At 53.5% G+C, this 24,767-nt stretch overlaps 9 protein-coding genes across 14 annotated transcripts; 4 read left to right on the top strand and 5 right to left on the bottom strand.

Annotated features, from left to right (window-relative positions):
* The first annotated feature begins 18 nt into the window (after nt 1–18).
* Nucleotides 19–3,172, top strand: PV07_02828 (uncharacterized protein). Its single transcript, XM_016389473.1, has one exon. The coding sequence runs from the start codon at nt 1,126–1,128 to the stop codon at nt 2,266–2,268; it is 1,143 nt and encodes a 380-aa protein (XP_016251375.1). The 5' UTR covers nt 19–1,125; the 3' UTR covers nt 2,269–3,172.
* A 3,954-nt stretch (nt 3,173–7,126) lies between these two features.
* On the bottom strand, nt 7,127–8,592 carry PV07_02827 (uncharacterized protein). The gene is made up of 2 exons (XM_016389472.1): nt 7,933–8,592; nt 7,127–7,877 (listed from the first exon to the last, which is right to left on the bottom strand). The coding sequence occupies exons 1-2, from the start codon at nt 8,404–8,406 to the stop codon at nt 7,449–7,451; spliced, it is 903 nt and encodes a 300-aa protein (XP_016251374.1). The 5' UTR covers nt 8,407–8,592; the 3' UTR covers nt 7,127–7,448.
* A 250-nt stretch (nt 8,593–8,842) lies between these two features.
* On the bottom strand, nt 8,843–10,963 carry PV07_02826 (uncharacterized protein). The gene is made up of 3 exons (XM_016389471.1): nt 10,818–10,963; nt 10,455–10,769; nt 8,843–10,396 (listed from the first exon to the last, which is right to left on the bottom strand). The coding sequence occupies exons 1-3, from the start codon at nt 10,878–10,880 to the stop codon at nt 9,857–9,859; spliced, it is 918 nt and encodes a 305-aa protein (XP_016251373.1). The 5' UTR covers nt 10,881–10,963; the 3' UTR covers nt 8,843–9,856.
* Nucleotides 10,964–11,113: 150 nt separating this feature from the next.
* Nucleotides 11,114–12,473, top strand: PV07_02825. 2 transcript variants are annotated; one of them, XM_016389469.1, is made up of 3 exons: nt 11,114–11,234; nt 11,291–11,374; nt 11,434–12,473. In XM_016389469.1, exons 1-3 carry the CDS (start codon nt 11,220–11,222, stop codon nt 12,055–12,057), a joined length of 723 nt encoding a protein of 240 aa, XP_016251371.1. In that variant the 5' UTR covers nt 11,114–11,219; the 3' UTR covers nt 12,058–12,473. The 2 variants fall into 2 exon arrangements, with proteins under 2 accessions (XP_016251371.1, XP_016251372.1); XM_016389470.1 differs by lacking the exon at nt 11,114–11,234 and having other exon boundaries at nt 11,245–11,374.
* Nucleotides 12,474–13,058: 585 nt separating this feature from the next.
* On the top strand, nt 13,059–15,044 carry PV07_02824 (uncharacterized protein). The gene is made up of 2 exons (XM_016389468.1): nt 13,059–13,956; nt 14,007–15,044. The coding sequence occupies exons 1-2, from the start codon at nt 13,600–13,602 to the stop codon at nt 14,589–14,591; spliced, it is 942 nt and encodes a 313-aa protein (XP_016251370.1). The 5' UTR covers nt 13,059–13,599; the 3' UTR covers nt 14,592–15,044.
* Nucleotides 15,045–15,075: 31 nt separating this feature from the next.
* PV07_02823 (uncharacterized protein) lies at nt 15,076–16,528 on the bottom strand. The gene has a single exon (XM_016389467.1). It carries the CDS (start codon nt 16,348–16,350, stop codon nt 15,544–15,546), a length of 807 nt encoding a protein of 268 aa, XP_016251369.1. The 5' UTR covers nt 16,351–16,528; the 3' UTR covers nt 15,076–15,543.
* Nucleotides 16,529–16,686: 158 nt separating this feature from the next.
* Nucleotides 16,687–19,795, bottom strand: PV07_02822 (hsp98-like protein). The gene has a single exon (XM_016389466.1). The coding sequence runs from the start codon at nt 19,663–19,665 to the stop codon at nt 16,873–16,875; it is 2,793 nt and encodes a 930-aa protein (XP_016251368.1). The 5' UTR covers nt 19,666–19,795; the 3' UTR covers nt 16,687–16,872.
* A 743-nt stretch (nt 19,796–20,538) lies between these two features.
* On the bottom strand, nt 20,539–22,795 carry PV07_02821. 5 transcript variants are annotated; one of them, XM_016389461.1, is made up of 5 exons: nt 22,047–22,795; nt 21,925–21,989; nt 21,757–21,871; nt 20,878–21,675; nt 20,539–20,825 (listed from the first exon to the last, which is right to left on the bottom strand). In XM_016389461.1, exons 1-5 carry the CDS (start codon nt 22,104–22,106, stop codon nt 20,682–20,684), a joined length of 1,182 nt encoding a protein of 393 aa, XP_016251363.1. In that variant the 5' UTR covers nt 22,107–22,795; the 3' UTR covers nt 20,539–20,681. The 5 variants fall into 5 exon arrangements, with proteins under 5 accessions (XP_016251363.1, XP_016251364.1, XP_016251367.1 ...); XM_016389462.1 differs by having other exon boundaries at nt 21,925–22,795; XM_016389465.1 differs by having other exon boundaries at nt 20,878–21,871.
* Nucleotides 22,796–23,279: 484 nt separating this feature from the next.
* PV07_02820 (uncharacterized protein) lies at nt 23,280–24,730 on the top strand. The gene is made up of 4 exons (XM_016389460.1): nt 23,280–23,804; nt 23,855–24,018; nt 24,076–24,310; nt 24,366–24,730. The coding sequence occupies exons 1-4, from the start codon at nt 23,537–23,539 to the stop codon at nt 24,491–24,493; spliced, it is 795 nt and encodes a 264-aa protein (XP_016251362.1). The 5' UTR covers nt 23,280–23,536; the 3' UTR covers nt 24,494–24,730.
* Nucleotides 24,731–24,767: the final 37 nt, after the last annotated feature.

Here is a 24,767-nt window from a genome sequence, read left to right as displayed (position 1 = left end):
GTCGGTTCGCCTAGCAGACGGTGGCACCAGGTGCTCACTGGGCCAACCATTCCCCTCTGGATCTCTCTAGATTGAGACAAACAGACAAACAGACCCTCTTGGACGCGTCGTTGGTCTAGTGGTCCTCGCTCTTTCTGGCCTGGAGCATGCGATCGTCATGATGCAAGATGCGTGATTCTTGTTCGGACGTTATGAGGGTCTCGATGCGAGGACGGTGAGAGAGGCTGGGATGCAGGGAGGAGGCCGGGGGAGGATTATTGGGAGATCTCAGCTAGGCCCGCGGAGAGTTGGGAGGCTGGTGACTGCAATGACAGCAATGGCTGATGATGGGCGGGCGATGGGCCCCGATGGCTTGCGGGAAATCGTTGATTCTCACACGTGGTAGTGGTGGAAGAGGAGGTTCTGGGGCTTCTGGCGGTTTCAGAACATGCCACCTGCGCAGTTACGTCAGTACGAATAAGGGGAGTAAGGATTGTCTTGCAAAGTAACGGCACCACGGGTGAGCCGGAGGTGCGAGGTGAGAAGCGAGACGTGAGAAGTGAGAAGTGAGGGATGATGAGTGAGAGAGAAGTGCAGTCTGAGGTTACCGCTGCCACTCCTTGCTGCTGCTGTCGCTGCTGTCACTCCCTACTCGCTACCACCAGAAGAACCAAACTGCGCCCTCTCCGGCTGCCTACGGCCATGCGAGCGAATTTTTCCCCAGTGCCCATGGCTTCCATGCTTCCATATTTCCACGCTTCCATCCACTCTTCCACCACTCTCGCTGTCGTTCATTCACACATACGTACTCGGTGCCTCGTACGCAATCCTTTTTTCTTTTCCTTCCCCCTATAATTAGACCAATTACGTACTTCGATACCTTCCTATAAGGTCATGTTCAGGCCCGTCGACTAACAAAACACCTCTCCCTCCCCTCGACCTAACCACCACCTCGTACCTTATCCGCCGAGCCAGCAAGCGAAGCCTCGTATCTATCCATCGGACTATGCATATCCTATCTGCAAAGTTATCGTAACGGGCCAACCATCTTGGGAATTTTGTCTCTTGCGTGATCAACGCCTCTTGCGCGCCTCGTCGCGCTCGGACCCAATCATCGTTGTCACCTCCACAAGTTCCCGTTCCGCCATGCTGCCCCCTCTGATCCAGAATGCCATCAGCAGCTTCGCGGTGTGCCTGACCCTCCTTGCCTCGCTCCAATCGCACTCGTCGTCACAATCCTTCCGCGCTTCGGTGTCCGCTGCGGCGGTTGGTCCTGCAGTCTCTTCCAACTTTCCTGACCCGGGCCTCGCTCTGGACACCAGCAGTGGCTCCGAGACTTGGTACGCCTTCAGCACCCAGACCGGAAAGATCAACGTCCAGCTCGCCTCCTCACCGGACTTTTCGACCTGGAAGCTGCATGAAGGCTACGATGCGCTACCCACGACGCCCGCTTGGGCACGTCGGTCTCCGCATGCTGGTGTCTGGGCTCCGGACGTGAATCAACGTCCTGATGGATCGTGGGTCATGTACTTTGCGGCCGTAGGGCGGACACATCCACGGAAGCACTGCATTGGTGCTGCCACCTCTCCGAACGTGACGGGGCCTTACACTCCTCTCGACGATCCCATCGTCTGCGATTTGCCTCGGGGCGGCAACATCGATCCAAATCTCTTCACCGATCCCATCAACAATGAGAATTACCTCGTCTACAAAACGGATGGCAACGCAATTGGACATGGCGGTGCCTGTGGGAATACCCAGACCCCTGTGGTGCCTACCCCGCTATATCTTCAACTGATGGACCCTCAAGACCTTGTCACACCAATCGGCAAGCCTGTCTACCTGTTCTCAAACGCCAACAGTTTCAAAGAAGACGGCCCCAACGTCGAACGGCCATGTATGGTCTACCGCAACTCAACCTACTATCTCCTCTATAACGCCAAGTGTTTCACCAGTATGCAATATCGTATCGACTATGTCAGCTGCAGGGTCGGCGTCGACACGCATACTGGTATACTAGGCTGTGACTGGGACGCCCTTAAGATGAAGCAGCAGACCTCCAAGGACCACACGCTACTCCAGACTGGCGATGTCGTGTCCGGCACAAAACTTTACGCCCCTGGAAGTATGGACGTGAGTCCTGACCAGCGCAGAGTGGTCTTTCACGGTGATGTCAACTTGGACTGGTTCACGCCTCATCATCCTCACACCGTTCACCGGGACCGTGCCATGTTTGCGGGTGAGATTGACTTTGTGAAATCAGATCTTCGTGTCACTCAACTTTTCTGACCGGGAAGCCCTAAGGGAACCACCAAACGAGAAACTTTTTCGGATAACCACGTGAGATGACACGAGATGACACGATCCGACATCTCTGATCGAATAACCTCTAAAGGCCCCCCGAAGGACGGCCCATCATCTCTCCACCGCTTGGGCAAAGTCAACAGTTCTTGCCTTCTTCTGCGATTCTGGCTACCAATGTTCCTTCATGCTTCCCGAGCCCGCATTTAAGGCTTATGATTTGGAAATCCCAAAGCTCATCCTGCATTTTCATTACTCAATTCAATTTCGACATTCGCGGCAATCAATGTACAAGGCCACTAACCTGCTGCATCTGGACGGGGTCGCGCCGCCTTGATGCTTCAGGCTTCGAGGTTACTCGACTCTGACGATCCTTCGAGCCGGCGCCTCAGATTCGTTTGCTTCCCTCTCTGTCGGTTAGCATCAGCATTTCATGTTTACACTTTTTCGACCTCTGTTCGGCGTAGACCTATGCAATCATCAATCCATAGCGTCGGAGTCTTGGGTAGTATGTTCATCATTTCCAATCGCGAAGACTAACCGGACGATGATTGTCAGCTCTTACTTGCGTTCGACTTGTCCTACGTGATGAGTGAAGTGCGGGACATGGTTAATCTTATTTCTAATACATTTACCGTGGAAAGATGACGGGGAATTGATTAATGAATGCGCAGCGGGTGCAAGACTTGATTGGATTTGTACAACAGAAAGAGGATCAATAGCGCATCTGGTATAGGTTGGGGATATTGTAGAATTCCAAGTCGGATAGACATAGACGAGGTTAGACAAGCAATAAAAAGACGTGTGCGGACTGGAGTATGTCAGAGCAGTTCATCGGAGCAGTTCTAGTACACATGTATCAAACCCAGTGGTACTACATACTTCCCGGGCAAGGACAAGGTCTTTGAAGAAAAGAAACCCAGTGAGGTCGAGGAATGTACCAGCGAAAGAAAAGGGGTTGCTGATATGGTAGAGCCCGCTGGTGCCCCTATCTCAGCTCACCTTGGCGTCGTATATGGCATGCGTCGTTCTGTCATCCTGGCGTCTGTTCCGCCGTCGTCGGCCTGTCATCCGTTCAAGCCAGTCAGTCAGTCGTTCAAGTAAACTCCAAGTCAAGCCTTGGTGCTGTGTTCCCCTTTCGCTCCAGTTGGGGGAACACAGCACGGTCGAGATCGAAATTGGCCCCTTCTTACTTACTTACTTACTTACTTACTTACTTACTCAACTTGCCCCTTGTGCTGGCCTGTCCTGGTCTGTCCCGTCCCGTCCTGGCTTGGTGTGGATGGATTGTGAACCGTTGCACGACCTCCTGCCGACGAGATCTTGTGTCGCCATCCTCATCTTCTGGCTGCCAGGGGAGGGAGGGTGGGTGGCGGGATCGTTTGTGCTCTGTGGCTCTTGTGCTACACACCCACGCAAAAGCTGCATGTCATGGCTGCTGCGCGATGGATCTTTTTGTACCACCTTGCCCCTGATCTGGTGCGACGCGGCGCGGCGGGAAATTTGATCCATCTCTTGTGCGAGGAGAGGGACGTAGAGACAAGAGAGAGGACACACACATACAGAACATAGGCTGCGTGTGGCATCCGTTCCACCCCCTGGCTCAAGCTGAGGAGGTCGGTCCCTGCATCCTGAGCCTGTACAGCAGAAGTGCTTCCGGAATTCGGTGGGAAGGGTGTTTCACGTTCAGCCTCGTCCAGCCTTTGCGGGCATTCGAGAAACCTCGCCAGGTTCTCGGCACACAGTATCTTGTAAGCTCGGTAGGGAGAGATTGGAGTACTCGCTTCCGCAACCCTTCCCGTATGCTTGTCCATAGCAGGGACCAGGCCGATGGACATGGGCGGTGATAGTGGTACTCACGCTGGGCTGGAGACAAACCGCGAGATTAGGGCGATTCCTTCCGTTTCTTCATGTCGGGTGAGCGCATTTCGTATGTTGAAGCTGATGATTCTGAGCAGACGAATCGGCAATGCAGATAACGCGACTGCCTCATCCCAAGAGCGCGCATCATGTAGCTGCCGCAGGGTTGTGGTGGCTCAGAAGCGAGCCGGTCTGGTCCTTGCCAACTCTTTATGACGTCCGTGCTCGATGCCTCATCGCTGGGATGGCGGTACCTTGGGAGCAGCATCGTACAATCATGCATCCTCTTCGACGTCGCCAGCCTGACTCGTTTTCCATTATCCGTCAAGGATGGGTGCAAAGAGATGTACTCAGAGCCAAACCCGGAAATATCTGAGAGAGGATTGTGATCGGCCCGATCCCACAAAGACGCTCATGAGATGCGGGCATGGAATGCATGCGAGTTGGTTGGTGTTTTCAAGATCACGAACCTGCTTTGACCATTGGCAGTAAAGGTCTCCGACCGGGTGTTGGATTTCCGGTGAGCTCTTCCTTACTTGGCCCGCACAGAGGGTAATCGGTGTTCCCGATCTGAGATTGAGAGCTGTATCCGTACTTTGGAACAGCGCAAGGAGGGGGTCCTGGGCCAGCCGGTGCGCCATGTGTGATGGTTCCAGTAGCCCAGCGAGTTGCATTGAGAGCGGACTTGGTGACACCGCCGTCAGCTTAAGGACAGCTGCGAGGAGACAAAGCCATTTCCAGTCATGGGTGGATAACAGCTCTTTCCGTGCAAACATGTGAGTGCGTCGCTAAGAGCTCAACGTGTTGGCGTGAGAGAACGTCCCAAGGTCTCTCGGAAGTTAACATGGTTTGCGAGAACGTAGCCTTTCATTCTCACCGTGGATTAGTCTGCTGGCCTTGTTCTCTGTCCCGTCCATGGGATTGCTTGACGGTAATGCAGAGTCGTCATTCCGAGGCGCTGATAGAGGACCGTGAATTCGGGCGAAGAGCGCACAAAATTGGAGCTATTCTCTGTTGTTTTCTAGTATCGACATCACAAATGCCGAGCTCCTTCATCAATGCACTAGACTTCCACTCATGCGTCCTCATCGAAGGTCTAGCCAACGCCAGTCGCGTTATAATGACTGACGACGTGTGCGGAAAATCATGTTGATGAAGCTTCGTGTTGTCGCACGCTCTTAGCCCATAGGCCTGATGGGGGGAGGGTTGTCGAAGCCGCTCTTTTGCGGCTTCCTGTGGCTGATATCAGGATCGACTACGGACAAACTCACTCTTAAGAAGTGGTGTGGCCCTCGTGGTGCAAGGCGTTGGATTTCAACTTGGAGTAGTGGTTGTTGAAGGAATCGATGCTGTTGGAAGATCGATATGGATGGTCCTCAAGCCGGTTCCCGTTCGGGAGATCTTCACTTCCCTGAAGCAGCGTATTAGTTCGGAGGCCCACGAGGCTTCAGAAGGGCAGACCAGTGGGCAGACGACGCTTTCGGGTGATGAAGGCCAAAAGACGAGCTCTGAGCTCCTGGCCTGCCCTTCCGGAGCCTCGCGTAAGACTCCACACCACTGCCTGGATATCGGCTTGCCAGCCCTCCCTTGTTCTTTGGTCAGTTGTTGGCTGCTTCATCCACTGTCGAGTCGTGCACTTGACAAGCGTGTGTCAATGAAACGTATTGGTTGGCCGCATTTAGAACTCGAAGTCCCCGAGACTCAGGTCACGAAACAAGCAGGCCAACACTGTCGAAGGTAAGCCCGCCCCGGGTTCGTTGCGACTTCAATATCCTGTAGCCTCCGCCATAGTGCCCGGATTCCTGTAGTGTCCTGTCGTCTGAAGTGCCGAACCGGGAGATCTATCTGGAAGGATATCATTGCACTCACAGAGAAGACGCTTCTCCAGCCCGAAGGATGACAATTTAAGAAGCCATGGTGGCCCCTAGAGCCATGCCAGGCTACCACCTTCAGCAGCATGTCATCCTTTTGCATGCTTTGCACTCTGTCTCACACCCGATCAAGCGCAGTTCCCAATGTTCGTGGCCCTGCATTGGTCACACTGGTGGAAGACGTTCTTGCATCCACGGCCAGATCGACCCTTCCCATGGAGACCATGAATCGTCATTAACTGCATGTTTTAATCCGGTCGGGATTCTCTGAGCGAGGACGAGCACTGCGACTTGTCCATGAGCTGAGCCCCGCTGAGGTCGGTCCAGGTCGTCATCTCTGCTGCGGGGTGGAATGTTTGCTTGAACGACATCTGCCGATAAGAAACCACGCTTGAGTAGACCATATGCTCGCCAATGCGCGAACTAGACAAGGAACGAGAATGACATCTCGGTTGGTAGATAGCATTGTCGCAGGCTCAATAAAGTCACACCGTCAAACGCCGAAGGAAACCTCCAAACGTATCGCCTTATCACGGTCCCTTCATCCAGGTGCTGTGGTGCCGTCGAGTCTTGCTTCCGCTACCATTGAGCTGCTTTCTCAGAGAATTCATGTTTGTCGAAGCCTGAATTCCACAGCTGGGTCAAGACCGTTTTCGGACTTGTTCGGAATGAACACGGAAGAAGCTCGCCATTGTTCTTAACCGAGGGATACGGCATCGACAAATGCAGAGAGGGTGACTGCTTGAAGGAGCAAGGGAAGCCTGGCTTGTCTGGGCCCACCGAGGCGGGCGATATGGTTTGGTGCCAGCCAGCACATCGTCGGCCATCACGCCGTCCCGCATGCATGTTGTCAGAGTAACGAGGGGTGGGACTCGAAAGAATAGGTAGCGATAGGACGCAGCCTGCTCGCCAATCAGGTTGGGATACTTGCACCGTGTGCGGGGATCTCAGAGCAGGACGCACGCATCAATAGATGCTCCCGTCGGGCTTTAAAGGACACTGTCTCGGTTGAGATTCGTAGGAAGAGCGCTGAAGCTCGACTCCAAAAAGGGTGGAGAGGTTAGGGACTGTGGCTAAGTACCAAGTACATGTACACACTATAGATATATATGGTACCGTCGGCTTCTATCCGCCCGTATGAGACGTGGTACAGGATGGCCGTCGCGGATAGTAGTCATTGCTTGTCTTGATTATATGCGTAGAACATATGACGAAGAAACCTTTCGTCCTCGAAGGAAAATACATTGTAGCAGCCGCCCAGAGGACTCCCAAGTGAAAGTTAATAGTGTCGCTCCAAAGCATTCTGCCAATCTACCACCATAGCCAGCACGTCCCGTTCAACAGGCGGCGCCTCCTCGAAACCCATATTGCCGTGGGTCAGGACCTTGTGACGAAGGATCTGAGCCAGTGGGCTCCGCCTGGTGTCTGAGCGAATCCCTAATTCTTCTCAAAAGATACCGTCTGCTTCTCACTTTTCTCAGCATACCTCTGCGTTCTCCTGTTCGCCATGTTCCTCTCCAACAACACGCCCACCACGGCCACTCCCACATTCACCGCCTCCAGGGCCAGCAGCGCGGCAATCAGCCCCTGACTCACCTCGCTCTCCTTGCACAGTCTCTTAAAGCCAGCGGGAATCGGGATTCCGTTGGTTACGTACACTGGAATTTGCAGGGAATGGGCATCGGCCATGAATTGCGAGGCGCCACGGGAGAATTTGCAGGTCCATGACTGGATTGAGTCTCGCTGATGGTGAGACGTTGGGCTGGTGAGGAGACTGTTGAAAGGGATGGCGAAGACGGTGAGGATGATGCCTGCCAGGGAAGACGCAAGGAAGAGGACATTGTACAAAAGCGTGCGGGAGTAAGGCTGTCGACATGTTAGATGAAGTTTGTCTAGAAGTGCCCTAGGGAGAGAGGCTCACCGTTGGAATGATTGACACGATCAAATAGCTCAGACTGAGGACAATGATAAGGGTGGCCGAGATCAATATGGCCAACGTCGGCCTCACATCCACATCTGTCGGCCACAGCGGTGGCAAATGCCAATTGGAACTCGTGTGCGTTCTGTTATAACGGTGCAAGACATGTCCCTCGCAGCCCACAGCAGCGGTGGCAGTGGCAATGGTCAAAATCGACAGCACACCTCGGGTCCATCGGAGCCATTTCGCCTGTCGCAGATATGCAGATTCTTGAGCTGAAGTTGCCGAGTTTCGGGAATGTAAGGACGAGGTAAGCAGCGGCGATGGCTGGATCAAGAGAGCGGATGCATCATAGGCTGGGGTCGGGGGCGGTGGCTCGAGTTTATTCATGCTGGACCGGGACCTTGGTGGACTGTTGGAACGAGTCTCGGTCTCTGACGACGAGGTAGGCCGGGAGGTGGTAAGGCGGTTCTCCATGATAGATAGAGATGTTCGCGTGAGGCAATGCGAGAAACAGCAGAACACAGACACGTTGGAAGATGATGGAATGCGAAACCAGCGCCAGACAGACCAGAATGTCGAACCAAGTGCAATACAAGAGGGCACAGGGAAAGAAATGAGGCTCTGTTTTATTATATCCCACCCATTTGTTCCGTGCTCACAGACTCACCTGGCCGACCACATCTTGGATCCAGTAGTCTCTGATCTATTCAAAGATCGGGCTTGTCTCTGATCGACCTCCGCGGCCTGATCTGGGCGAATCATCATGGAAGCATCACCACCAGTAATACAATGGTCGGCGGTTAGGAGGCTCGGTTGGTGAATGAAACTGACAATAATGAGAGAGGTGGGAATGGGAAGGATGATTTCCCCCCTGCATCTGGGGGAAGCAATGTAGAGGAGAGATTGAGGAGCCAGTGGGAGTTCAGCGCTTAACTCATAGCTTGGCACCTTCCGGGCGGGTGATTGGCTAGTTGACAGGCGCATGCAGGGCGCTAATCATATTTATAGTAAGGTCCGCCAGAGTGGGTCCCTGTTCTGACAGTTCGGCGGCTTCTGACTGGCCAATTGGACTGCATCTGCCGATCTTTGGCATCGACTCCGCCAGCTCACACTCACCGACCTGTCAATCCTGCAAACTGCGCATCGGCACCAGCATCTTTCACCCACCCAGGCTCATCATTTGCTGCAGGCTCGTCTGGCGCAGCTGCTTGCTGCTTCCCGGTGCAATGACCGCCTCAACGCCCATTGGACTGTGGATGAGACTGCGTCGCAGGACAACCACTATTCGCTCATTGGCCCGTCTTTTTCCACCATCATCCCGGGCAAAGGCACCTCTAGCCTGCGATCCACGACCTCATGGCATGCTGAAAGCAGGTTGATGAGGAAACTAATTCCTCTATCTTTTGCTCGCTTCCGCGTCAATGCCACTTTTGCCATGACCCAGGCCCTTCCCTTCCATCAGGCAAAACCCTCGTCTTCTGCAACTCTCCCCCACCAGCCATGCTCGAAGCGGTTACACCACGGGCCGCCAAATGGGTCTTCGTACCTCCTGGCCCGCCAAAATCTTAAAACCCATTCCATCTTTCAACCACTTTGGGCCTTGCCCCGTGCCATGGCAAGTCCAGCGCCGACACAACACTCCCCACATGACTTCCACTTCATGCACAACATACTGAGATGCTGGAGAATGAACTTCTGCCTTCCTTCCAAAACCAGTATCTCCCTCACCAGTTTCGGGACATCGGAGAATTTCTCAACTTTGGCCAGCGCAACCTTATGCACGCTTGGACCTCTTGACCCCTTAGGTAGATATGACCTGTCACATTCTGCTTCGATTGGAGCTCATCGTCTCGAACGCACTCGTATCCAAGCCCGCTCTCGTGGTGGGGTAAGTTCACGTGTTTGGAATTCACATCGCTGGCCATCATACCGGGTCGAATATGGAAGCGACCTTTTCCAGGGCTTGCACCTCCTCCGGGTCGACCCGCTTGCCAGGCAATGCTGTAGAATCTTCTGCCGAGGCTTCCCCATTGCGCTCTAGATGCGATCGTGTTCGTTGCTCGATATAACCTCTGCGCTCCTCTTTGACTTCATCCTTGGCACTCGAGATGCTCATGTCAGTATCTTTTAGCGATGCCAGCCTTGGTCGCAGTTCGGCGAGCAACGACTTGAGTGCGGGGAGCTGTGAGATAGCAAAGTTCGTGTTGGTGGTCAAATCTCGGTGATCATTGTGCTGAGGTCCATTCTGGGTCTGGGCAGAGGCGCCGTCTAGGAGGAAAGAGAGGCTGTTTGTTGCGGGATGTGTATTGCCAATCAGATTTCTTAGTTGTCGGAGGACTGCCTCATTCCGCTTGTGCTCTTCTATGAGGGCATACGACACAGTCCGCGAGGCGGCCAGCTTGCGCCGCAGGAGTTGCACACTCTCGACGGTGGGCGCGTTCTCCGGCGGCGGAAGTGATATGTTCTGCGCGCAGTTAGCTCGATCCCCAAAACCACGTCCGCGCAGTCTCAGTTTCGCCCACCTCGTAATGACTCAACTGGACCCAGTTGACCAGTTCTGCAGGCACAGAGAGGATATTCCTGAGCACATATATCTCAAATTTGTCAAAGTTCTTGTCAACCGTCGAGTTGAGCAGGGTCTCGAGTTTGTGAAGGCCTTCTTCGATCTCTCTCTTGGCTTCGGCGAACTCGAATTCTTCCAGGCAGTCGTCGCCCACAGTCTTGACAGCCTTGAAGCCTAGCTTCTCAGGAGGGGTCGTCAGGAGTCCTGTTTCCAGGCTACCGACTCCTTGGTAAACAAAGTTATTGACCGAGTTGATAATGTCGTCGATTAGTGACTGCGGCTCGTCAGTCGCGCAAGTCCCATTCTATTGCCAGTAACCTACCAAAGGTGTATACTGCAGGTGCTCGGTCAAGAGCGACGTCGCCGCTTGTGACGAGTCCGCCATGATGGTAGCCTTCGAAGAAGAGGAGGCGCAACCGCAACAATGCTGAGGGGGGTATGATGTCGTGTTTATTGTGTGACGCGTGCCTCGCCCAATGTTTTGGGTCTTGGGGCCGCACCGCCCGGGACAGTCGGCGAGTCGGGCAACCACGGGCCCTCAAATGACACTGAAATGACATTTCTCTTCACTCTCACTTGACGACCACTTTCCCCTCTACCCACCTCATCTCCCGCACATCAGCCCCGTCCATCTCTTTATCACCAGTCAGACCTCCAAAATTACGCAGCTAAGACGATCACGACCGAGTGTCATTCTTGAGTCTGAGTCTTCTTCCAGTTCACTATGGGTGGTCCAGGCGTAAGTTCCTATTCGACTCTCAGCATCATCGACGCAAGCTAATCAGCTCTCTCCAGTCAGGAGGGTACAAAAACAAACCAGGTGACACCGAAACTCACTCAGCATGGGACATTATCCCTCAAGATCCAGAGGGCACTCAGGTACGGCTTGCGCATCATGTTCGGCCCCAAAATCAACCTCTCACTAATGTCACCACCAGAAGCTTGCGCAGGTACGATGCAAGTACTGCAGCAGAGAAATGGCCCAGCATACCTCTCGCCAGCGTGTCCACCTTCTCGGCTGCCAAAACTACCTTGACTCCATGAAAGAACAAGGCATCGAGAACAGCATTACCCGTCAAGCCGCCGATCCTCAAGCATTCTTCAAACGCTCGACCGACTGGGCGCAAAAGACCACAGACACAAAGGCTCCAAAGCTTCCCAAAATGGGCGATGTTAGCACCGCTGTGCGCATTCAGGCATTGGCACTGGCAGAGGCAAGCATCGCGTACGACCGCATCCAGGAGATCACCGGAATGGAGCCAAAGGTGATTACTGGCCTCCGACGACTTGCGCGCGAACGAGGCTACAATCCAAGTGACTCCATGCAGCTCAAAGAAGAATACGTCCTTGATCCTCCCAGCGCACCTCGCCCTCGCGGCCGACCACCCAAGAAGAGGAAGCCTGATGCCGAGGTCGACCCTGCCTTGACCAACATGCAGGAGGGCTCTCGGCCTCAGAGTCCCAGCTACACCGGCACCCCCCCCAATAATCGTAGCAATCTGCCTCCCGGGCAGTGGGATTTTATCGCTCCTACACCACCTAGTGGGTACACTATGACTTAAATGTCCATTGGAGGTCTTTGTTCTGTTGGTAACTGTCCTTTGACGGATTACCTGACTCATGACGTCCAGCGATAGTTCTGATGGGAAGGGCAACCCACGTGCAAGGCGCAAGTGGCTGAAGGGGTAAGGTGTACGGTAGGTATTCAAGCCTCAGGTTCCGGTCCAGGCGCTCAAAATCAACGCCCTCGAGGCACGGAGTTACCATGGGAAGTATGTCTACTGATAATACTGGAGGAACAATGTATGATTACGCAGGAAAAGGATCCTCGTGGGAAATCTGTGGTTTGAGACAGTGCAAGACTGACTTCGTCGTACGCTTCGACAAGGGAGACAATTCAGAAAGGACCTGTGAAAGCACGCGGTAGCAGAGCATAACGGAATAGCAAATAGCTAATCAAAGGGAAATTCAACGTTCATGGTTCTTGCCTGCGAGGGCAGCTGGTCCACCCTCATTCGGAGGAAGATACTCGGTAGTCTGCAGTTAATCATCTTCATCGCAAGTACCCGTTAACTGCACTTTCGGTAAGGGACATTCCGGCTTCAGGCTTGGGCCCAGCGATGACTGTGAGAGTGGCTGAGCCTCGATGTCTCTGTGATTATTTGTCCCTTTGAAACTCGGAAGGCTGCCAGCCGAGGCTGCAACCCCGGAGGAAAGAACAAGGGTAGAGCCGCAGACAAGCTTTTCCCAGCAAAGGGATCCAGGCCCAGATCGAGGCCTCGAGGGTGCAAGATCTACGTGAAGCGAGTTGTATGGGGATGGGACGTGGCTGGGAAGCGAGATGGAAGGGAGGGCCGTGAGTCTGCGAGTCCGCCGAGTGCCAAGGCCTGATATTGCGCTAGCCCCAACTGGGAAAGGCGCTCCGCCGGTCGGAAACGTCTTGTGCCTCAGAGTCGCGCTCCTTCTCCTGCCTCAAACACCATTCAAAACCTCCCAGCGCTTCGGATGCACCGCTGGCCTCTCATTCTGCGACACTCGACTCCTCCCTCCTCGCGCCTCCGTTGTGACTCTATTCCTAGCTATCGACATTTTGACGCCGGCCTCCGTGCTTCTTTGCGCTCTCTCCGCAAGGCTCTTCTCGCCTGTCGCGTCTCAGATATCCCCTTGCACCTGAGACGGATGTGTGACGACTCGTCCACAATGTCTTCAACCTCCTCCAGGGGCAAACATGACAAGGTGACGAGACTCTACGAGTGCCATGTCCCTGGCCTATCCAGATCCATAATCTCAGTTCCTAGATCCGGACTCTCTCCTGTTCCGTCCTTTGCACAGCCTCCTGCTTTCTCGCGGGCCTACATATGTCTCCTGTGTTGCTGTTTCGAAATGCGTTTCTTTCCTCTCTCCATTCCATCTTTATACCAACCAAAAGTGGTCTTCGTGTACTCTCTAGTACCGGTCCTGTTCATTCCTTTTCTGCTGCTTGACGCACTGCAGTTTTCTGTTCTTGCGCCGGTCGCTCGTTGTCTCGTACCATCCCAGCCGTCCATCTCCAATATCAAACATTATTTGACACCTCACTTTTCCCTCGCAAAATCTCGCCAAACATGTCTTTGAAGACTCTTCTCGTCTCCACCCTTTTCGCGGCGTCTGCCTTCGCGCAGTATGGCAGCGGCGGTTATGGTGGTGGCAGCTATAGCGGCAGCGGCTCCGGCAGCGGTAGCGGTGGTTGGAGCAGTTGGGGCAGCGGCAGCAGTCAAGGACCTCCAGCATTCGCTGCAGCGTCCTGCCCGTCTGGTTGCCAGCCGATGCAGACTGGCAGCGCACCACCAATGTCGACTCAACCCGGTCAATTGATTGTCCAGGTTGTGTCTGTCTCGGACGCAAACGGCTCTCTGAAGTATTTTCCCAACAAGGTCACCGCGCCAATCGGATCTGTTGTCCAATTCCAGTTTCACCCAAAGGTATGTCTTCTGCGCGTGGTTCGCGTCTTTCTGGTCTAACGTTCGCGCAGAACCACACCGTCACAGAGTCGTCCTTTGCTGACCCTTGCAAACCTATTGCCGCCAATCTCACTTCCGCCACACGTCCTGGGCTGAAATCTGGCTTCGTTCCGCTGACCGGCACTGAGCCATTTACCCCGGTTTACAACGTCCTGGTCAACGACACCAAGCCCATCTGGATTTACTGCGGCCAGACCAACCACTGCGAAAAGGGTATGGCCATGGTTATCAACCAGAACGACTCGTCACCTAACACTATCGACGCCTACATTGCCAACGCGGCCAAGATACCACTCGTTAATGTCACCACTCCTCCTCCCAGCGGTAGTGCTCCGCCTCCAGCTTATGGCGGCCCGCCACCTTCGGAGTCATCGGCGCCTCCTGCTGCGCCTCCAGCTGAATCGACGTTCGCCTTTGGTGGTGCGCCTCCGGCAAGCTCCTCGCCCGTCGCCCCAGCACAGACTGTTGCGCCACCTTCGAGCTCAGCAGTCGTGGCTCCTGCTACATTTACTGGTGCCGCTGTTCCAGGCTTCGTGCCTCAATCATCAACAGGTGTGGTCGGTCTTGCTCTCGGTGCGCTGCTGGCTCTGTGGTAATACCTTTTCTCGACGAACCGAGTCCGATATACCCCTGAATGGAGAAAAAAAACAAAAATCCGGCGCAAATAGAAAAGGGAGGGGGGAACCCTCATTACCCACGCCGCTCCCAGTGTCATTTGTGAGGTGCGGGCAATGTCTCTGAACTCCCTCGGCAAGGTCCCGAGGTTGAGTCGAGTCAACGTTTACAGTCCGCAACATGGGAAATGGAGGAGAGAATATTATTTTGAATTGGGAAGTCCCCAAGGACAGTGGGAAGTTGGGAGGTAGTGCTCTCCTATGGACGACACTTTTTTACAGAACCTTTTTTCTTTTCTTTTACTCAAATACCACCTTTTGATACCAAGCTAGCTGCATATGTATACTATGTCAGCTGCATGCCACGTGTGTAACTACTGCCAGAAGACGCAGAAATATACAAAAATGTCCAGATACAAAATACTCGGTACAGAGAGAGACCTAAATCGATATGCGTCACTTTTTGTCAGCACTCCTTTTCTTGTTTTAACCTTATGGTTCCGTGTTATGTACTAGGTTCTCGGTACCGGGTACATCTCCTCGCTTGTCTATACGTTTGCCTCGAAACACGGTCCCTCTTGATGTGTCTCTACAAATAGGGACAGGACAGGGCAAGAACCAAGGACGCGGTGACAGGCAGGAGTATCCGTTGGCCCCTTGGCTGGCCGTTTCCTGCTCGTGGGGTGAAAGTAGAGCTATTGTACATAGCGGGGCAGAAACACCGGGCAAGAGAATTCCAGTATCTCGGACGCATGGGTTCATCTTCCGCTTAAATGAGCGGGTCGAGGGATGTACTGCTGTGTGAAGACTCTCGTCCCCTTCCCATTTTCCCTTCCAGGCCGCATGGGCGACGCTCCCTCTTGTTTGCGTGGGCGGCTGTCGCTTGCCGCCGCGCTATTTCAACTCATTCCCGCATAGGCGGCAGCTTGCCGGCTCAAAAATCCAAGCACAGCTGCACCCCGACCCTCTCCAGGTCCTCGACTTCAAGCCAGCCCGTGTCCCCGACCACCGCGCCGTCGCGTGCCCCGTCCCCGCTCCCACGCGCGACGCGCTCTCGTTTGTCATCCACGCACCGCCTTATGGCCTCCCGGACGAAGATCTCCGTGTATTTCCCCATGAGCTGTCTCGCGTCCGAGGAGAGGGAGGTCTGGTCGGGCTGGGAGAAGTGGGCGTGCATTATCCTGTGGATGAGCGGGAGGGGGATCGACGGGTTCGTGGAGGATGCGGAAGAAGCCGTGCCCGTGCCTTTCGTGGTGACTTCGGCGAGTATGAAGTCGGGTTCGGGGGAGGAGAGGTTGAGATCGTGGTCGTGGGCCAGGGAGGCTTCGTCTTCGTCTGCGTCTTCGTCATCTTGTGCGTTGTCATCGTTATCATCGTCATCATTTTCGAGGCTCTCATCCTCGTCGACCCCGGCGTCCATATTCTCGTTATCCTCCTCCGACCCGGCACCATCTTCATCGTCCACGTCCGGGTCTGACTCTGAGCTCGCCTCTCCCAGTATGGCTCTCATCGTTCCCGCTGCACCCTTTTGCACCGGTTTTCGCGGCTTCGGCCTCTGTCCCGCCTTGGGTTTCCGCGGCTGTTTGTGGACCTTCGAGTTCCCCATTCCACCCAACCTGTGTCTGGCTGCGCTCTTTGTCGCCGCGCCCTTCTCTTTCGTCGACTTGCCATTCTTTGACTTGCCCGGCCGAGGCGGCGAAAACGCACTCTTCGGTTTCCTGAACGCGCTAGAAGGCGCCATATTCTTCGAGCTCAAAGTGCCTGCTTCAACTGCAGTTGGGAGAGCAATCGGTTCTCTGGATACGCGGGTTGTGGGCTGTTTAGCGCGGAGCCCGGCGGTTTTCTGCACGCATATGCTTGTCCGGGTTTGAGATGGCGTGCGAGTTGATTCGGTGTATTTTGTGAGCAAGTCGCCGTCAGTGTTTGTATGTTGAGGCAAACGGACATGTCACAAGTGACGCGGTCGGAAAATGACATCATAACCCGGCGGCGCGTCTCACGCGCGTTGTGGCCAGGGCCAATGTTAACGAAGCTACATAGATCAAATACTGCAAGAGCTACGACTCGAACCCGTAGATTGAAGGCATAATATTTTTCATTAAGACCATGTATATCTACTACAGGTCTAAGAGTATCATCACTCATGTTCCATGAAAGTATCCATAAAGCATTCCCAGCCAAAACGCCATCCGCTTTTATGCTGTGTCATAGCTTCATTCCCCTTTCAACGCCTAGCCTTGCTGTGCGCTAGCCGTGACCATTTTTACTCGTAAAGATCCATGTTACCATTCGTGCCGTCTTCCAACTCCAACATCGCGTCGTCGTCATCGAGCATATCTTCGTCCTCTTCCATCTCACTGTCGGTGTGGTTGGGCAATACCACCACCCGTCCGTCCTCCAAGACGACATTGGCTGTCTCGCCATCCTTGATCGCACCTCTCAAGATCAATACAGCAAGGCGATTGAGGATCTCCTTCTCTATCAATCTCTGCAGAGGACGGGCGCCATAAGCAGGTGAATATCCAGCAGCACCCAGGTAGTCTTTGACCTCTTCGCTTGCATTGATGGTGATCTTCTTGTCGTTGCTCTCGAGTCTCTTTTGGATCTCGCTCAATCTCAGGTCGACGATCTTGCGGATTTCTCTCCTCGTGAGACGGTTGAAGATGACGATCGAGCTGATTCTGTTCAGGAACTCCGGCAGGAAGTAGTTCCGGAGAGCGTTCATCACCAGCTCCTTGGTGGTTGGGTCAATCTTGCCATCAGGTGCGGTATTGCGAGACAGATACTCGGCACCAAGATTGCTCGTCATGACCACAATGCAGTTCTTGGCATCCACAACACGACCTTGGCCATCGGTGATCCGGCCGTCGTCCATGAGTTGGAGCAACACGGTGAGCACTTCCTTGGCCGCCTTCTCGACCTCATCGAACAGCAGGATCGAGAATGGCCGGCGTCGTAATGCCTCGGTTAGTTGCCCACCAGCGTCGTGTCCAACATATCCTGGAGGCGCACCAATCATTCTTGACAGTGAGTGTCGTTCTTGGTATTCTGACATGTCGAATCTGATCATGGCCTTCGGGTCGTCGAACAAGAACTCGGCAAGCGCTTTGGTCAGCAGCGTCTTACCAGTACCAGAAGGACCACAGAACAAAAAGCTCGGGGGTTGGTTGGGGTTGCCCAAGCCAGAACGCTGGAGTCTGATGGCGTTTGAGACAGATTGGACAGCCTCCCTCTGGCCAACAACGATGCGCTGCAGATGCTGTTCCATGTGAAGGATCTTCTCCTTCTCTGAAGCCCGTAGCCTCGTGATGGGGATACCGGTCATCTTGGCAACGATGGCATTGATTTGTTCGGGGCCAACAGCATCGGTGGGTGAAACCTCGCCCATTGCACCGAGTCTGGCGTGCTGTTCAGCATCCGCTTGGGCTCTAGCGTTCTCGAGCGCCTTGATCTTGGCAGCCACATCGGGGATGGCGTAGTACGTCAGGTCAGAGGCTGTCTGGAGATCGTTGGAACGTTCTGCTTCGTCTCGCTTGTTCTTCAGCTGTTCCAATTTCATTTTGGCCTCCTGGATTTCTCGGGAGCGAGCTTTCTCGCGTTCGTAGTGCTCCTTCAATGGCTCTAGCTCTTCCTTGACATTGGCCGCTTCAAGCTTTGCCTCTTCCATGCGCTGAACGGAGGATGGATCTGTTTCCCGTTGCAAGGCGTGGATCTCGATCTCGAGTTGCCGGAGTCGTCGTTCAAGGTTATCGAGCACTTCGGGCTGCGATTCTCTGATGACGCGAACGTCTGCTGCTGCTTCATCGATGAGATCAACAGCAGAGTCCGGTAGACGCCGGGATGTGATGTAACGAGCGGCAAGAGTGGCGGCTGCAACAATGGCTCCGTCGAGGATGGTCACACCGTGATGGACTTCGTATCGCTCTTTCAAGCCACGGAGAATGGAGATTGTCTCTGCCACGGTGGGTTCCTTGACCAAAACCTGTTGGAACCTCCGTTCGAAGGCAGCATCTTTTTCGATGTATTTGCGGTACTCGGCAAGAGTGGTGGCGCCGATACAGTGAAGCTGTCCACGGGCAAGCATGGGTTTGAGCAGGTTTGCTGCGTCCATTCCGCCTTCACCACTGGCACCAGCGCCCATGAGGAGATGGATCTCATCCACAAAGAGAACGATCATCTCGTTAGAGGCTTCGATCTCTTTGAGGACACCCTTCATTCTCTCCTCAAATTCACCACGGTACTTGCTGCCAGCAACAAGAGAACCCACGTCCAGCGAGAGAAGCTTGCACGCGGCCAGATTGGCAGGAACATCGGCGTTGATAATCCGCTGTGCCAGACCTTCAATGACTGTGGTCTTGCCGACACCGGGCTCACCAATAAGGACAGGGTTGTTCTTGGTTCGTCTGGACAAGATCCGAATCACCCGCCGGATCTCTTCTTCTCGTCCAATCACGGGATCGAGTTTGCCTTCTCTTGCCAGTTGAGTCATGTCAATTGTGAATTTCTTGAGATTCTCATTTTCCTCCTCTGAGTCGGCCTGTTTCGAGTCGACCCGCTTCGTGCCACGTATTTGCTGAATGGCAGCATCGATGAGTTTGGTGTTGGGAACGTTTGCTTCCCGCAGGGCCTCTTGGATCTTCGCATCTTGCGCCAGGGCGGTGATCAAGTGGTCAATAGCCACATAGGTATCTTTTTGAGTCTTTTGCAGCTCCTGAGCGGACCTGATCACTTTTGAGAGGGATGGTGACATGGTGACGTGTTCGGGCGGAGGGTCTTGACTCGGGAGCCGCACAAGGGCTTTCTTGAGAGCTCTGTCGAGTAATTGAATGTCGCCATGTGCTCGTTCGATCACTTGTCTGAAGAGAGGAGCTGAAGCGTGGGACTGTGAGGCATTGACGGTCGTCTGTTGGTCTTTCGACTCGTCCGGGGGAGGGTCAAACAGAGAAACTGCCAGGTGGACTGGCAGAATTTGTGAATGGGCATATTGTTCAGCGAGGTTTGCAGCATCGCCGAGTGCCTTTGCGGCACGATCAGTGAACTGAGGCACGCCCGCCATCGTTCAGTGATATTTTATGAGTCTAGGATTCTGTGTAGATTTCGTGTAGAGAGTGTGGGAGAAGTTCAAACAGACACAGCAGGAGTGAAAGGCATGATAATAAAGTGATTCTTGTACTCGGGAAGCGTGCCCAAAGTGGAGCGAGGGCTGCTGGTGCTATGACATAGGCTGGCATCTTCCAGAAGACCCTGGCAGGGCTTGGCGCCTGCGGGGAGGTTCCTGCACCAACCTGCGCCGACTGGACCAACCGAGCCATCACCAGTACCTCCCGGTGTCTTCCAGCAGCCTCTCGCCATTGTCACCTCATGTTCCCTCCCGATCCGCCCTTCATCAGACCACCGAATTGACTTTGAGTGTCTCATCTAAGCGAGTCGAACAGCTAAGAAAGGTATCTCTATGAGCCAACAGCGCAGATGCGTCCAGGATCTGTTTGAGGAGGAGGATGAATGGTTGAGACAAAAGGTTCTACTTGCACGTGCAGAGGAACTACAAGATTGTCAAAGAGCATGGTCCACAGAGTGACAGGTATACACGAGGGGAAAGTGAGATTGCAATAAAGGGTAACGAGAAATCACCTGTACTGTATGGGTCTTCTATCGTCCTGTACTGGGCTGATTCCATTGTATACCCAAAACCACTCTCGATACTTTCCCTTGTTAACCGAGCCCGCTAGCTGCCTATTGACTGACCACTACCTCTTTCAATACCTCCATCAGAGTGATTTCCTCGCCATGTCCCAATCGGTAAATGTTGAGCCGATAAATGGTTTGTCAGTTGCTAGTGCATCCGGGGGACAACCACTGACGTCGTGTCCGCCGCCTGACAAAGATTTCGCTTCAGCTAGAGTCTCAAGCGACTGGACGGAACTAGATACATTTCTCGTCACGAGTAATTGAATTGTTCAGTCTGTCAAATTGCTAGTCGTTAATACATAGGAAAGAATAGTCCATTCTGGGGGTCGTTAGAGCAGCAGCACCAGCGCCGGTCAGATACGTGGTATCCAACGACGTCTCGACTCATGGCTTCAAGGCAAACTGCTTCAGGTACAAGTAGTCGGCCATGTTTTGGTCGACGGTCTTCCGAATCACTTTGGCAGCCTTCTCTCCATATTTCTCCTTCCATTCCGCATCCCATTGTTCTTCGGTCTTTGGTGCTTTCTTCTGCCCACAGTCAGTTCCGGCACAGCGTAAACAGGGAAGCGTTATCACCCACGTGAGTCCTCGGCTTGAGGTCTGTCGAATCGATTGCATCCTCATGGAACCCTTTCCATTTCTCGAACGCAGTCTTCGCCCGCTTCTGATCCTCTTCATTGTCCCAGTTCAACATGTCAGGGTGAAAATCAAGCCCAACGCTCTGACAGTAAGCTCGGAGAATACCCTCGGGATCGTCCAGCAAGTCGTCAGCATCGACCACACACACTTCCGGCATTTTGGCCTCGCCATTTAGAACAACTCCATTCTCTGTCCCATTCTTTAGTCCATCCTTCCTGTCTCGCACCAACCCAGCTTCCCGGGCATAGTCGAAAAAGCGTCGAAGCTCGTCGTACCCAGCCTCATTCGGATAAAATTCGTGGAATCCCGTCATATCCTCCAATGGTGGGATGGTGCAGCGATAATAGGACGGGATGCTGGAGTGAGGGTCTCGGATGAGGAACGTGAAATGAAACTTGTCAAGCAAGGCTTTGGGGACAATTGTCGGATTCCCTGGCTCGCCTTCCGTGGGGAATGGGAACGGTGCTTTCTTGCTGAAACCGTTCACACCGTTGACACCATTAGCACCATTGGTACCGTTGACGTGATGAGTTCCGTTAACGCCGTTGACACCATTGACACCGTTGGTGCCATTGACATGATGAGTCCCGTTCACGCCGTTCACGCCGTTGGCCCCGTTGCTCATCTTCTCGGTTCCGATGCCTCGCTTGACTGACTGCAACGACGGAGCCAGTTTCGGAGGCTGCTGGTCGGGAGGAACCAGATAATGGAGAATGTCCTTGATAAAGACACGTTTGCCCTGTTTCAGAGGTAAGCATCGGATGTCGGATTCGGTGTGAAGACCCGCATGACAAGGACAATCATTGGGGGAACATCACACCTTGGCTCCTTCGCGTTCGAGGTGATCAAAGATGGTTCTGTAGGTTGAGTCGCTGTATCCCGATGCTTTCCTCGCATCTTCATCGTTTTCATAGCGAACGCTCATCCTCTCCGGACTGAAGAGGGCATTAGATATAACTGCTCCTTCGTCCTGCCTGGACGGACTCACCCATAATAGAATGCGTCGCCAAATGGTTCATGGACACAGGTCAAGTCTTTCCTGGTCATGAACACCTTGCAACATGGTCAGCATTCTCATCAAAGACCCAAAGCAGGCAGTATGGAGCGAACACGTTCAAATGCTGTACTACATGCACGTGGGTGCGTGGCACAGAATATCGGTTTGGCCATGATGGCAATGCCCTCTCGACGACAATGCTACAAGTCAACCGAGAGGATGAATTTGACGGAGTCGGCCGACTCCAGGTAAAGAGAATGTCAAGGTTCGGTGAACCTAGGAAAAATAGCCCCTTTCGGTCAGCAAGGATAGGATTTCAGCTGGACAATAGCAGCCAGGCAATCGAGAAAGAAGATTCCTCTGATCGCTTCCACCAACTCACGGCGATCGTCGAGTAGGTATTTATAGCAGGATCAGATAACGGGTCTCGGTCGCGGGACTCGGACGGACATGGGCAAAAAGTCACTCAAGACAAGAAGTCTTCATTGCCTGCATTGAACTGGGATCCTTTTCCGAGGCGAATCAATGGGCCTTACGAGATGGTGAAAAATTCGTCATTGCTCCATGTGCCAGTGATGTTGAGCATCTCGAATGACGCCAAGGGGGTTGCGATTCGCTTGCCATCGTCGGGCGGCCCCGCAGCACGAGAAAAACCCCCAAGTAACAATCCACTTTTCCAGGAACATGTGGGAGATGGCGATCGTGATTGGCATCTCCAAGGCCCGAGCAGCCACCCGTGAGAGCGAGGAGGCGAACGCCATGCATGGGGTTGACGGCTGAGTTGCGGGAAACGTTGAGGAGGGAAAAGGCCATGGCCGTCTGGATGGCAAATTGGGAGAGGGATGGATCTTGCGAGACTGCGCCCTGCGAAAGAGAAGGACAAATCTGGGACGATCTCGAGCCACCTATGTCAGTCATCCATCTGGACCTGAATAATGTGACCCGCCGAGCCTTTCAGAAGTAGTAGGAATGACGGATGATCATAGAGATGGCGGGAACTGCGAACTGCAACTTGCAAACTATGTGACGTCGAGAACAGGTGGGAAAAGACGATGAAATTGCAGTTGATGTTCGAGAGACTTCCAATTTGAGTTGGAAAAGGTGTGGAGGGCTAGCGGGCACTTGGACTTAGCTAACGAGCAGTAGTCCTGGGGGAGCACCATGGGGTGGCTACTGGCCCAGCAGTAGTGCCCAGAGCCCGGAGCACGGCTACCTGTATGTTAGGGGGGCACCAGCTCGTTAGGGAGGCTGCCTGGAGTAATTAGGTGGTGCCTAGAGACCTCCCAACAGCGGAATAGTCCGCCGCAGCACTGATGCTGCCTGAACTAGTGTCCTTTGCCGGTGAGGTGAAATGCCAGTGCCGTCGCGAACGAAAATTCCATTGACCGCCGTCAACACCATCAATCTGGTTTCCCAAACCGAAGAACTCATCATACATACATCTTCCGCTCTTTGTTGTGGTCGGGGAGTCTGGCGCCTGGGCATTGTCGAGTCTGGTTGATCTTCAGTTCATCACCCTTCTTGTTTCCCAGAGAGCTTCTCTTTTCAACCCTGTCCTCCACCTGAGGCTTTCTCTCTTCCCTCGCAATCGTCAACCACCAGGATGGATTTCTTCAGGAATCTGATGGCCTCTCCTCCGCCTGCACCTCCTCCAGAGCCTACGATCCTCGTGACCAAACCGATCCATCCCTATTATCCCACAGAGATTGACATTGTCAACTTCGCCGCCAACGAAATGACCGTGCCGCAGTTACTGGCCACCTTTGCGACTGGCTGTACCATCATCCTCTCTCTCACATGGTTTCTTATGTCGAGTCTTGCACCACGTCTCAGAGTCAGGGATAAGGCCATTGCGCTGTGGTTTTGCTTGTGTATGAGAAGAGCCATGAAACTGCGCCAGGCGGACACTGACATTGAAAAGGCGGCTTCATTCACTTGTTCTTCGAAGGCTACTTTGCCTACAATCACACTCGCATGGGCGGTCTCCAAGATATTTTTGGTCAACTGTGGAAGGAATACTCATTATCAGATTCGCGATATCTGACCTCGGATCCCTTTGTCTTGTGCATGGAGACCATCACGGCAGTATGGACCTATCTCCCCAAAAAGAGCAAGCCGGAGGACTATATTGACACGATTTAGGTCTTCTGGGGCCCCCTTTCCTTCTTGATGGTGTATTTCATCATTGTCTCCCACCCTCTGCGTTATCCACTCCAGGCAGTTGTTTCACTCGGACAGATCTATGGCGATATCCTCTACTACGCAACCTCGATGTTCGATCATTACCACAGAAACCTGACCTATTGCCGACCTGAGCCATATTATTTCTGGTTCTACTATTTCCTCATGAATATCTTCTGGATTGTCATTCCAGGAAGTAAGTCCTCCCTTGCCTCGAAATGACAGTTCCTAGCTTACTCGTATAACCACAGTTCTACTCGCTAGCAGCCTGAGAATCACAGCCAAAGCTTTCAAGGCGCTTGACCGGATGTCGCACTCGCTGCAAGGAAACGGCAGTGTGGCCAGACCGAAAGCCAACGGCCACATCAAACATGCATGATGGGTGCGACCAAAAAACGGTGGTGTCTAATAATCGTCGTCGAACGGGCCGCAGTGAAAGGCTCGTCGGTCTCTCACAGACCTGCATCTGGCTCCAAGAATTGGTTGCATTCGCAAGTACTGGTCTGGACTGCAATGGCCTTGATCGTAAGCGAGGTATAACTCAAGAGGAGCTGCGCGGTAGCTTACAGTGCCGGGCGATCTGCACAATAGATAATGATTAATCCTTCTGTTTCGAGTATGTGATCGACTAATTGCTTCTATTTGTATATTCG

Source organism: Cladophialophora immunda (genome assembly GCF_000835495.1).
Source record: "Cladophialophora immunda strain CBS 83496 unplaced genomic scaffold supercont1.2, whole genome shotgun sequence".
Lineage (NCBI taxonomy): Eukaryota > Fungi > Ascomycota > Eurotiomycetes > Chaetothyriales > Herpotrichiellaceae > Cladophialophora > Cladophialophora immunda.
Note: the sequence above shows the minus strand (reverse complement) of the source record. Positions and strands in the feature narration are given on the sequence as shown.

Excerpts from the sequence above, each read along its gene's own strand:
- PV07_02828 (XM_016389473.1), top strand. The coding sequence starts at position 1,126 with ATGCTGCCCCCTCTGATCCAGAATGCCATCAGCAGCTTCGCGGTGTGC.
- PV07_02827 (XM_016389472.1), bottom strand. The coding sequence starts at position 8,406 with ATGGAGAACCGCCTTACCACCTCCCGGCCTACCTCGTCGTCAGAGACC. Across the intron at positions 7,878-7,932 it reads TCGTGTCAATCATTCCAACG|CCTTACTCCCGCACGCTTTT; the intron begins GTGAGCCTCTCT and ends ACATGTCGACAG.
- PV07_02826 (XM_016389471.1), bottom strand. The coding sequence starts at position 10,880 with ATGGCGGACTCGTCACAAGCGGCGACGTCGCTCTTGACCGAGCACCTG. Across the intron at positions 10,770-10,817 it reads ACCTGCAGTATACACCTTTG|TCACTAATCGACGACATTAT; the intron begins GTAGGTTACTGG and ends GACGAGCCGCAG. Across the intron at positions 10,397-10,454 it reads TCCAGTTGAGTCATTACGAG|AACATATCACTTCCGCCGCC; the intron begins GTGGGCGAAACT and ends AACTGCGCGCAG.
- PV07_02825 (XM_016389469.1), top strand. Across the intron at positions 11,375-11,433 it reads AAGATCCAGAGGGCACTCAG|AAGCTTGCGCAGGTACGATG; the intron begins GTACGGCTTGCG and ends TGTCACCACCAG.
- PV07_02824 (XM_016389468.1), top strand. The coding sequence starts at position 13,600 with ATGTCTTTGAAGACTCTTCTCGTCTCCACCCTTTTCGCGGCGTCTGCC. Across the intron at positions 13,957-14,006 it reads AATTCCAGTTTCACCCAAAG|AACCACACCGTCACAGAGTC; the intron begins GTATGTCTTCTG and ends ACGTTCGCGCAG.
- PV07_02823 (XM_016389467.1), bottom strand. The coding sequence starts at position 16,350 with ATGGCGCCTTCTAGCGCGTTCAGGAAACCGAAGAGTGCGTTTTCGCCG.
- PV07_02822 (XM_016389466.1), bottom strand. The coding sequence starts at position 19,665 with ATGGCGGGCGTGCCTCAGTTCACTGATCGTGCCGCAAAGGCACTCGGC.
- PV07_02821 (XM_016389461.1), bottom strand. The coding sequence starts at position 22,106 with ATGGCCAAACCGATATTCTGTGCCACGCACCCACGTGCATGTAGTACA. Across the intron at positions 21,990-22,046 it reads GTAGTACAGCATTTGAACGT|GTGTTCATGACCAGGAAAGA; the intron begins GTTCGCTCCATA and ends CCATGTTGCAAG. Across the intron at positions 21,872-21,924 it reads GGCGACGCATTCTATTATGG|TCCGGAGAGGATGAGCGTTC; the intron begins GTGAGTCCGTCC and ends TGCCCTCTTCAG.
- PV07_02820 (XM_016389460.1), top strand. The coding sequence starts at position 23,537 with ATGGATTTCTTCAGGAATCTGATGGCCTCTCCTCCGCCTGCACCTCCT. Across the intron at positions 23,805-23,854 it reads TGCGCTGTGGTTTTGCTTGT|GCGGCTTCATTCACTTGTTC; the intron begins GTATGAGAAGAG and ends GACATTGAAAAG. Across the intron at positions 24,019-24,075 it reads GCATGGAGACCATCACGGCA|GTCTTCTGGGGCCCCCTTTC; the intron begins GTATGGACCTAT and ends GACACGATTTAG.